The 12,171-nt window shown below is 43.9% G+C and overlaps 1 protein-coding gene across 3 annotated transcripts in view; it reads left to right on the top strand.

The window, feature by feature from the left end:
• Positions 1 to 11,072, top strand: part of SLC7A7 (solute carrier family 7 member 7) — a 61,639-nt gene extending 50,567 nt beyond the window's left edge. For all 3 annotated transcript variants that reach the window (XM_040416856.1, XM_040416855.1, XM_040416854.1), the window contains 4 exons: positions 1,072 to 1,168; positions 1,781 to 1,930; positions 5,618 to 5,801; positions 10,516 to 11,072. In XM_040416856.1, coding sequence (XP_040272790.1) covers positions 1,072 to 1,168; positions 1,781 to 1,930; positions 5,618 to 5,801; positions 10,516 to 10,610 — 526 coding nt within the window. In that variant the 3' untranslated portion in view covers positions 10,611 to 11,072. The remainder of the gene's footprint in view (positions 1 to 1,071; positions 1,169 to 1,780; positions 1,931 to 5,617; positions 5,802 to 10,515) is intronic.
• Positions 11,073 to 12,171: the final 1,099 nt, after the last annotated feature.

Here is a 12,171-nt window from a genome sequence, read left to right as displayed (position 1 = left end):
GTGGAACTCTTCTATCCAACAGCAGAGCGGAGTGGATAGACGGATGCTGTTTAATGATGCCGAATATTGTGCCAGCACAGTTTATGGCGCTAGTTTCCCCCTATGTCATAAAGCCTGAAGGTATACTGCGTTCTGTCGCATAACAGCCACTGTAGCTGCCGTATCTGCTATTTGTTGACGCAGAGGTTTTTGCAGAAATAAAATGTCAGGTTCAAATACAGCTATTCAGTTACTGACTTTTTATGAAAAGTGGCCTTCAGACTGGAGAACGCCTTTAAGGCTCTTCACTTTTAGTTAAGGCTACTTTCACACTAGCGTTCAGAGCGGATCTGTCTGCTGTCTGCCCAGACGGATCCGCTCCTATAATGCAGACGTTTGGATCCGTTCAGAACGGATCCGTCTGCATTATAGCTTAGAAAAAATTCTAAGTGTGAAAGTAGTTCAGACGGATCCGTCCAGACTTTACATTGAAAGTCAATGGGGGACGGATCCGTTTGAAGATTGAGCCATATAGTGTCAACTTCAAACGGATCCGTCCCCATTGACTTACATTGTAAGTCTGGACGGATCCGTTTGCCTCCGCACGGCCAGGCGGACACCCGAACGCTGCAAGCAGCGTTCGGGTGTCCGCTTGCTGAGCGGAGCGGAGGACAAACGGTGCCAGACTGATGCATTCTGAGCGGATCCGCGTCCACTCAGAATGCATTAGGGCTGGACGGATCCTTTCGGGGCCGGTCGTGAGAGCCTTCAAACGGAGCTCACAAGCGGAGCCCCGAACGCTAGTGTGAAAGTAGCCTAAGCTGTTGAATTGGTGAAGGTGCCTTTGGTTATACATTTAAAAGCTACAGACCAGCCTCTTAAGAATTGCACTCTGAGGCTTTTTTTTAGAAGTTTTTTTTAAGCAATGCCCCAATTGGGTTAAAAATAGGCAAGTATAACAAAAAAAATGGCACAATTTGTAATGTGAGTAGAGCAACGTTTGGACTTGTCAGTTTTACGTGTCCTTCTAAAATCTGTTCACATTGATTCATTTACTTAGCCGTTTCTTTTGGCTGTTGTCCCCAATTTTAGACTTTTCTTTGTTGGGTCTCGAGAGGGTCACCTTCCTGATGCTCTTAGTATGATCCATGTGGAGCGATTCACCCCGATACCAGCCCTGCTGTTTAATGTAAGTGTGCCAATGGGCAGAAGATCTCGGCTTTGTATACATGTATTAAGATGTTTAGTAGTATGGTTTGTAGGACCACTAGTGGTGGCAATATACATAAAATATCAGAAGAGATGATGAGTGCTATGTCTGTTACTGACATGAATGGTAGAACTTTGTTTCATCTGTAGAAGCAGATAAAGGACTTAAAGGGGGATGTCTGAGTCTTAAAAAAGAGGAGCTGCAAATGCAATAAAATAACCAAAAAAAAACAAGTATTTTCTATTTCAAACCCCCCCTTTCCACAGATATCGTTCCCCCTCCCCCCCATAGTCTGCCAGCCATGAATTGCGATACCGGTGCTTACATGTTTCAGATTTGACAGTCCTTAATTACAGCAGATAGATGTAAGAGAGATTTAAAATCTGCTCTAAATGTATAGGACATCAGGACAGCCATTTTTCTTCTGATTCTTCTGATTACATAAACTGTGGCCAGATTCCTGACTTTACTCCACATTTAGGTAAAATATGGTTCTCTGTATAAGTGTCGGCTAGAATTTCAGTGATTGTTGAGCAGTAAACGTCTGCATGAACTTTACGTGATGTGCTGCTGCCTCCTATCCATTTACAGGGTGCCATGGCTCTGGTGTACCTCTGTGTAGAAGATATCTTCCAGCTCATTAATTACTATAGCTTCAGCTATTGGTTATTTGTGGGCCTGTCTATTGCGGGTCAACTTTATTTGCGCTGGAAGGAGCCAGACAGACCACGACCCCTCAAGGTCAGTGCAAGGGCTTGTATATAGTGTCTACTTTTGTGTTTTTTCTGTACAATCACATTGTCTCCTTCGGTCACATTATTATTTTTTTGTCTTTATAGATTCAATGGTGTCAGTAGCCCTGAAAGCACATAATTAACTACTTAAGGTCTTTTTTGCCAGTCTAAATGAACCTTAGAGGTGTTGTCCATGCTACTTGAATATTTTTTTCCAGCAGCAACAAATGTGATAAAATTTCAGAGTGATAGATTTTTGTCCCCTGCTGCTTCTCTTCTGACCTGCAACGTTGACATCATCTTCCTGGCTGCAAAAGTGACCTTTCATACACACCTCGTCACTATGCAGCCAGTTGGGTGCAGTGATTGCCTTTAGTGGTGACATGGTAAGCATGGGCCGTCACTGCTGCAGTCAGGAAAACAAACACCGGTAGAATAGACCGAAGTATAAAAACATCACAAGTGTACAAAGTAAGCATGGGCATGAATTATGACTGATTGTACGTATAAATCATATAACACCAGTTTCAATAAACATATCTTGCCTGATTTTGGTCCCACATATATATACATACTTCTTTAGAACCTGATGCAGACAGTAGGGAAAGGGTAGGAGATTGGGGGTGGGGGGCAGGGGCAGACATTAAAGGGAGTCTGTCACCACCATATGGCCATATACAGTGCTTACATTGCCCTATAGCACACCTATACATGAATGTAATGGTACCTTTGTCTTTGTCTTTACACTTGCAGAAGCTGGAAAAACAAACTTTGATTGATATGCAAATGAGCACTCGTAAGTGCCCAGGGGCGGCGTTCACTGTGTTTGTGCCCAGGCTGCCCTGCCTTTTTTCATTGTTCCCCAGCCTCTGCATATGCCCGCCCTCCTCTTCCCTTACATCATCCTAAGGTCCGGCCGAGGTCCCGCGACTGTCCACTGCCTCTCCGGGCCGGAGCATGCACACTGCGATGCCCATTGTTGGCACAGCATCGTTTTAACTACTGCGCATTCTCCGGTGAACGGCTGGTTTTGCCCTGGGAAAAATACTGAGGCTGGGTTCACACTTGAGCGTTTTACAGCGCGTTCAAACGCGCTGTAAAACGCTCAACACATGAAAACCAATGCTTCCCTATGGCCCTGGTTCTCACTTGAGCGTTTTACAGCGCGTTTGAACGCGCTGAAAAACGCCCTACGCTCAAACAAGTTCTTGAGCTTCTTTGGGGCGTTTTGAGTTTGTGGCCATAGGACACTGCAGTCAATCACACAAACGCGCGTTTACTATTGCAAAAAAACGCGCATAAAAACGTGCGTTAAACGCGCATATAAAATGCGCTCAAGTGTGAACCCAGCCTAAAAGTGGCCCCATTTTGTAGTCAGGTCCAAATTGATGGAAGGGCCAGCAATACCATATTGTGGCACATTATACCTGCCCAACATAGCCAAATACCACAGCCCATCACAAAATACATCCCCAGAAACTTTCACTGGCTGGCCATGAAGAGGGCCCAGGCAGCCCGAGGGCATCGGCTCACCGGGAAATTTCCCTGTAAGGTTCATGGCCAATCTGCCCCTGGTGGGGCGGACTAGAATAAAGAAATACCAGAAAAGGAAAACATGAGCAGAAAAGATTTAAGCGGTAGCACAAATGCTTCCATATGGATCCATTATTTAAGACAAACCCTACAGCTCGTAACAGACCAATAAAGCGCTAGAAGGTCCTAACCTGCTCTACGTAGGTTCTCCATAGCTGGAAAGTTAGGTGCTGAGGGGAGAGGTAGCATATGGGGAGGTAAGTGCGAGGCGGCACTGCCTTCACTGAAACAGCCTGAAGTAATGAGAAACCTTAGATGTGGTGCGATGTACTCTGCTGCGTGGTGCTCAGCGACACAGAAGTTGAGGCAGTATAGCGCAATGAGGAGAGAAGAAGTAAAGTAATCGCGGCACTCACCGGGGTAGACAAAATGTTGCTGCTTTATTAGAACTTCCTTAGAAGAGAATGCATATTGGATCCAGGGGCGGACACACTGTTGCAAGCGGCGACGGCCGTTTTGCGCGTGGGATCGCGCTTCCTCGGGCCGCTGTGTGGGGAGAGGTAGTCACATTACTGTAATAAGACTGCCACTAAGCCCAGTGTTTTTTTTTAATCACATTTACTGCTCCCTTTATGGTTCATTTAGACTGACAAAAAGATCTCAAATTGTTAAAGGAGTTTTCCAGGATTTATATATTGAGGAACTATCCTCAGGACATTGTATAGTTTGGTATGGCAGCTCAGGCCCATTCATTTGAATGGGACTAAGCTTCAACTAGGTCACTGACCTACGAAGAGGCCGAAGCACTCACTGGAGTGCCATGGCCTCTTCAAACAGCTGTTTGAAAGTCTGACCCCCACTGATCAGATTTTTATGACCTATCCTGAGGAAAGGTCATTATAGGAGTCCCAGAAAACCCCTTTAAGGCTACACTAAGGCCTAGTTCACACGAACGTGTGTGTGATCCGTGGCCATATTGCGGCCCGAAAATTGCGGGCCGCAATACACGGCGACAGTTCCGTGTGCATCCCGCATCACGGATGCGGACCCATTCACTTCAATGGGTCCGCAAATCCGGAATTGCAGAACGGCCGCACGGAACGGGACCCCTCGGAAGCACTACGGAGTGCTTCCGTGGGGTTGCGTCCCGTACTTCCGTTCCGCAAAAAGATAGAACATGTCCTATCTTTTTGCGGAACGGGCGGATCACAGACCCATTAAAGTGAATGGGTCCGCGATCCGATGCGGCTGACCTACGGCCGGCGATCGTGCATTGCGGCCCGCAATTTGTGGGCCGCAGCACGGGTCACACACGTTCGTGTGAACTCGGCCTAAGGCCTCTTTCACACGACCGTTTTTTCCCCCCCGTTTACGGGCCGTTTTTTGCGTTCCGTATACGGTCCGTATACGGAACCATTGATTTCAATGGTTCCGAAAAAAAAACGGAATGTACTCCGTATGCATTCCGTTTCCGTTTTTCCGTTCCGTTAAAAGATAGAACATGTCCTATTATTGCCCGCAAATCACGTTCCGTGGCTCCATTCAAGTCAATGGGTCTGCAAAAAAACTGAACACATACGGAAATGCATCCGTATGTCTTCTGTATCCGTTCCGTTTTTTGCAGAACCATCTATTGAAAATGTTATGCCCAGCCCAATTTTTTCTATGAAATTACTGTATACTGTATATGCCATACGGAAAAACGGAACGGAAAAACGGAACGGAAACGGAAACACAACGGAAGCAAAAAACGGAACAACGGATCCGTTTAAAACAGACCGCAAAACACTGAAAAAGCCATACGGTCGTGTGAAAGAGGCCTAAATCTGACACCAGTGGTATAGTTAACAAAGGTTGGGAAAATATAAATTTCGCTCGTTCAACCAATGTTTGTGTGAAAGTTTATCAGGAGCACATCCCTATGTGTAAACCATCAGAAATGGAAACTGTATGGGTACAAACCATGATTGTTCTTCTGAACATACTGACGATGATATGACCATGTAATGGAAGAAACTGAGCACCTTGCTCTGTCGTCGATCATCACTCATTATGGGCAGACTTTTGAAATGGGCCACATGAAATATATATCAAATTTAATTTTGTATTCTTAAAATGCTGCAGTGTGGTGTCAGTGACCTCTGTTTCCTGCTCATTACAGCTCAGCCTGGTGTTTCCAGTAGTATTCTGCCTATGCACTGTGTTCCTTGTGGCTGTGCCACTGTACAGTGACCTGATCAACTCACTGATTGGAATCGCCATAGCACTGTCCGGAGTTCCCGTCTATTTCCTTCTTGTACGTGTTCCAGAGCAAAAGAAACCACAGTGGCTCCGTCGCGTAGCAGGTATGAATTTTCAGATGCTAGATCTTTTAAGCATCACTCCACACCTTTATAAGTTATACAATTTTCTTCATCAATTCCTGGTTGGTGCAGGTCCTCAGCGTACAGTGACATCTTTTGCTGTCGTTTCAGTAGAGCAACTCCTGGAGCGCGTCTGCAATAAGAACCAACTGTAACAGTTTTGCTTCTTAGTGCAGGCTCCTACAGCCAGGGTCACGGGAGGAAGCTCGGACCCTGGCTGTTAACCCTTTGATTACCGTCTGCGGTCATCCCTGGGAACCTACAAAGTTCTGTCCCGTAATCCTGCTGTTAGGGCACACTAGTGCATAATGACACAGAATACAATGTTTAAACTTTTAAAAGAAAGTCATAAAATAGTGACCACTTAATGGGATTTAAATTTTCATTTAATAAATAATGTCATAAATTACACCAAAAAATTAAAAGTCAGTGAAAATAAAATTAAAATAAACACCATTATTTAGCATAAAATACATTGGCCTAGATTTACCATTAGTTTCACAGGGTAAACATGTAGACAGGAGTCTTTAAAGGGACACTTGGGGTATCAAACTGGTGTAAAGTAGAACTGGATTAGTTGCCCATAGCGACCAATCAGATTCTACCTTTCATTTTTGACAGCTCCTTTGGAAAATGAAAAGTAGAATATGATTGGTTGCTATGGGCAACTAAGCCAGTTCTACTTTACACCAGTTTGATAAATGACCCCAAATATTCATAGTAAATTTTCATTTTGGTAGTTCTGTTCCATTGAAAATTAAATACAAAATATTGTCCTCGTATAAAAGTCAGCACAGAGATAAATCTCCTATATAGATAGGTAACCCATTATTTAGTTTACTACTTCTGTGAGGGGAAGACATTATTTGTAACAGTCTCTTTACACGAGATGACAGACCAGCAAATTGTCGGGAGGGAAGCGTTCCTTCTCTACAATCTGCTGCTCGCTGGTGGAGGAGACTGCTGCATTTACATGCTGCAATCTCCTTCAGAGAATGCGGAAGAGCGATCGCTAATGGGATCGCTCTTCCCCATACTGATCTGCTGCCGGAAAACGACGATTTTTGTGTAAGCACAAACGATTGGATTATCGATTCATCGGGTAATCGGCGGTACATTTACACCACCAGATGATTGCTAACTTCTAGACTGTCTATCTAAAAGTTTAGGACAACTGTTAGACAGAAATGCTGGCACATTTTGGTGCAAAAAGTCAAATTTTACGCCATGCCACCTTCTCAGCAAAGCCACACTCCGTCATTGAGCATGTAAATAAAAAATATAAGATTAGACAAATTGCACCAAAATGTAGTAATATCCAGTGGCACAGTTTAAAGTAAATCTGGGCCATTTTTCACAGAGCAGTGATAGGAAACGTATATTGTACTTTCTCAGTTATTGAGTTGCTTTTACATACAGCAATCATCCCCTCTCTGTGGGGGATGAATGATCATAACTGTGAACATTCCTACTCATACAGATTAATCAATTTATCATTCCCCCCATGCCAGTTTTCATGTTTGCGAAATTTTAAACAGCATTGCATCTAAATTTAGTTGCAAGTGGTACTTTTACGCGTGCCCTCACCACTTTCCCGAAAGAAGCGGGGTCGAAGTCAGTGGACACGGCATATTAACCTTCTTTTATTCCAGTTTTCTGGTGCAAAAGAAGACTGAAATCACTTTAGGCACATGGACTACCGGGGCATCCTCCGGCCGCACAGGGGATATTATAGACCAGGGTAAAATGCTCACCTATAATAAATACTTCCCCACCCCCAATTGTTTGTAGGCAGAAATTCATGTTCACACAGGGCAATGTGCTGCCCACACACAAACATATTGGATGCCGCATGAAACACTGATGATTGAGGTTTTGCTCATTCATCGGGTGATCGGCAGCACTTTTATACTGGACAATTATTGGGAATGGACAAACTTTCGTCCTAGATAATTGTCCCAATCCTCAGCCCTTGTAAATGGGCTCTTAGTCAGTGTAAACTTAAGGCGGCTGCTCGTTTAGTGAAGGAGACCACTGTATTTACATGCAGCGATCACCTCCACAGTATAAGAATGAGGAATCGTTATTGTGATCGCTCATACTCATAGAGCTGCACTGTTTCTGGGCAGCAGATCAGTTTAAACCGCGCAATCTGCTGCCCAGAAACGATAATTTATCACCCCATGAACAAGCCGTTCTGCTCGTTCATCATGTGATCGGCGGCACATTTAGATGGGAAGATTGTTGGGAACGAGCGTTTGCAGTAACGTTCCTTCCCGATAATCTGCCTGAATATTATTTTGGAGAGTTATCTAAACTCCCGAGTTAGTTCCATGCACCAGCCCATAGAAGGAAAAGATTTCAGAAGATCCAGGCCACCATAACCAAAGACAGAAAGGCCACCTGTCAGGCGATAGTATTTCTAGAGAGGATACAGAAGTATATGACTATAGTACAGCAGAGATAGTACATCCCTCCAGCCTGGAGAAAAAAGGGGTTTCCACGAACAGGATTGTAGCCTGTTCGTGACACCAATTTATTGCAGCGCCCGGGCTGCAGGGGCAATATGTGAGTTACGGTGGGTTGATAGGGGTAGTAGTAGTTTTACTCACAGTTCTGCAGAGCTCCCTGGGCTAGAGTGCAGTGAATGGAAGGACAACACCAGTTCCTTCGGGGCACACTCTGTTGTCCAGGGACTCCCGCCAGATGGTGGTTGAGGTGCCCTAGGTGGTGTGGTTTTTAAGGTGCCGTGGAGGCAGGGTCCCTGGTGTTCTGGTGCCAGCACCGTAAGGTGCAATGAGAGATAGGAGTTAAACAAACTGGAACTTTACTTGAATAATTGCCTTGAGGTAGTTATAATCCATTAGTAGTGCTTTGTTATACAATAAGATGGCAAAGCTGCAAATCCCAAAAACAGGCTTGGTAGGGTTGGTCAATACAGGCTTAGGTTTGGCTGGTGTGGGAAAGGTACTTTTTTTAGCTGTGTCTTCCCTCCAATAACCCAGACTTCCGGTATTTGGATCTCTGATCAGAACTTGGCAACCAACAGGGCGGTCTCCCTAGCAGCAGGCATCAGTCTTCTGCTCCATTCTTTGAACATGTTGCTTTAATACACAAAAGTCCACTTCGTCTCTGGCTGGACAGTGGTACTACAAAAAGGGATCCAGTAACCCTTGGGCTTGGTTTCCTACTTATATTGCCCTACTGGAGAGTCCCCAGGGGGCACACATCAGCGGCTACATACTCTCCTCTCCTTCACTAACCTCTTATCTCTAACTTTTATATATATATATATATATATAGATGAAAAACGGACAGCACTCCAGGTAAAAGTTGATGGTGTTTATTCACCATCAACTTTTACCTGGAGTGCTGTCCGTTTTTCATCTATATTTGACGGGGTAAGCTGCTACATCCCTGGACATAGCACCCTTCCTGTGTTGTTTCTCCGGTGCCGCCATTGTTTTTCTTTTTTTTTATATATATATATATATATATATATAGAAGATGAAAAAAGGGCAGCACTCCAATGGATAAAAATAAAATAAACTTTATTTACCCATAAGGCTGTAGCGACGTTTCGGCTCCTACACAGGAGCCTTCCTCAAGCAGTGTGTATAAATCAAAACTCTGGATATATATAGTGTTACAACCAATCATAGCCAATTACATATCAAGTGGACATAATTAATAAAAAATCGTAATACATGATACATTATAAATATATGAATCAATAAAACCAACCATACAGAATCATTGAATCGTGATGCATACAATTGTACAATAGTTCAGTGAATATATATAGTACAGTACATTTGTTTACACAGATCATATAATAAGTGCCAGCTGTGAACAATTACATAAAGTGCTAAGTGCTTACTGGTACAGGTGATACACGTAATAGATGCAGGAAGGAGGGCGGCTGTCATCCATGTTGACATGTGCGATCCGGCGTACCTGAATCGCCACTGCGCATGCCCCTATGACGCATAATGTGTGCTTCCGTCTAACATTAACCTCGTCACATGACGCATGCGCTCTTGGGCTGCAACACTGAGACGGCCATTTTGGGTAAGGGCAGAAAGCCCACTAGATTACGCTACTGCTCAAAACAACCAATATTGCCGGTACACTGCAGGCTCAGGGTGACAATGGCATATAAAAATGCCTGAGTGTCGCAGTGGCCAAGTGGACTCGGGAGAGGGCCACACCTACACATTGAAGTGGAGCACTCTGCCGTGATCATAGAACGGCTGCGCTTCCGCATGTGAATGCAGAGTCGCACCGCTGTTGACCGTTGTAGTTCTATATGCTATGGCACTTAATGCTATGGCCTGTTGTGAGAAATTTGCAGCTTAATACATAGGGAATAGACAATGGCATAAGATGACATGCATAAGGTTTAGGGACCCACTTCTTGCACAGAGTGGGACACTGCATATGCAAGAATTTTGGACTGTGTATTTTAGTAAATCTCCCCCACTGAGCGTTATAAAGATGACCAGGACAAATTTTTATCTGCCGGTAAATGATATAAAGTATAGTTGATGGACCAACCTACTCCGTGTTTGGTGCTGCAGGCTAAGTAATTAGTTTTCTGCGTGCAGGAGTAGTTGGAGGTTGGGTTTGTAAAATAGCTCCCCAGGACTTCATGGTCACAGAGTTGACATTAACACTTGTTTGTCTTTTCCTGTAGCGATAATCACTCGATATACCCAGATCCTATGCTATTCTGTCATCACTGAGATGGATTTAGAAGAGAAAGAAAAATTAGATCCAAAATCCGACTGAGGATCATAGGATCACATCTGGAAGCTGCTGGATCTCCGGAAAACTTCATTAGTCACATAATTTATTTCTTACACTGGATGGACGTCTTTTTTTCATCATTAAAGGCTTCAATGCCGGGTGACTGCAGGGCAGTGCTCTGACATGAAGTTAGGTGAACAAGTTCTCTCTGGCAGGGGAAGTGTTAATTGTTTTCTCTTTTTCACATATTTTTTCCTCTGAAATGGGATGTTAATTGTTAAGGCCCTGGATGGGGGCAGCACTCCAGAAGGGCTGGCCCATGGTAATTTTGTGTAAAATCAGGCAGCACTATATGGACCATTCATCGGACTCCCGTGAATGGGCAACGTGCCTTACATGACAGATGCACTCTCCGAACCTTTTGCACTGACTGGAAAGATATGGCAATTGTCTCTTTGCACAGGATTGGTGGAAACATACTGGAATAAAAATGTTAGAACAAATCTCAAATTGTGGTGTTGTTGATTAGAAATCAGAAATCAAATCTCTGCTTGGAGTCATTGAATGGGAACCCTTATTGCTTACCTCCAGAGGATGAAAATCCACAACCTGGTCCTGTAATGGGCATATAGGTTCCCGGCTTGTTACATAGCTCTCTACTGTAACTTAAAGCATGTGTCCGTATTATGACCGGGAGAGATTTCTATCCACTGGAAGTAAACAGTGTCCACATTCAATGACTACAAGCAGATATCTTGAAAACTGTATTTAAATAATACAGAAAATGATAAAATAATAAAAAATACTGAAATTATAAAACAATTACAGGATGTAGTGTTCTGTGTATTGAGTAGAAGTTTTAATTTGACACATCCTTCACATAGCAGCACAATTATATATGCTGTGGAGTGATTGATATGCTGAGAGCCAAGGACTACACATATGTATGAGCCAAACTGTGACGTGTTGATATCCGGGATACTATTGAGAGGCCACAGACATTAAATAGTGATGAAATTACCCATATGTATGGTCAGCTGTAAGGATGGATCCATATTTTCTTCTGTTTCCTTCTCCAGTGAAACTCTTTGGAAGGGCTTTAAGTGTAACTGTTGTTGATTCGAATTTAAAGAGTCTTCTATCAAAACTGATTCAGACCGCCACTCGGCATGTTTGCTGGAATGCGGTCGGATCTCCGCTGGTCCCCATTATAATGAGTGGGGTTGGACGGAAGCTTACAAACCTTCGGCAATGCCGGAGTGCACAGAGGTGGAACAGTCTGCTGGATCTCTGACACTTGTGTGCAACTAGCCTGTCTTCAGTCTAAAGATGCCTGTGTGTAAGAAGTCAGGTAGGCAGGGTGATGAGTAGTGATAGTAAGGCCACATGTCCGTGGTCAGAGACTGGGGTAGTGACAAGACGTGGCTGGAAGCCTCAGCATGTTACACACAGATGTCTTCTGCTGACTGACGACAGATTCTCCTTAGCAATGCTGTTAGAGCTTTGCTGAGAAGACTCTTTACACCCTATTTTGTAGTAGAAAGAAACATATTTCCCTAATAAAGTATATTACAAATATGTTTGTGTCCTTACACAATATAAA

The sequence above is a fragment of the Bufo bufo genome, chromosome 2, assembly GCF_905171765.1.
Source record: "Bufo bufo chromosome 2, aBufBuf1.1, whole genome shotgun sequence".
Classification (NCBI taxonomy): Eukaryota; Metazoa; Chordata; class Amphibia; order Anura; family Bufonidae; genus Bufo; species Bufo bufo.
The sequence above is the reverse complement of the archived record's forward strand: the minus strand, read 5'-3'. Positions and strand labels throughout refer to the sequence as shown.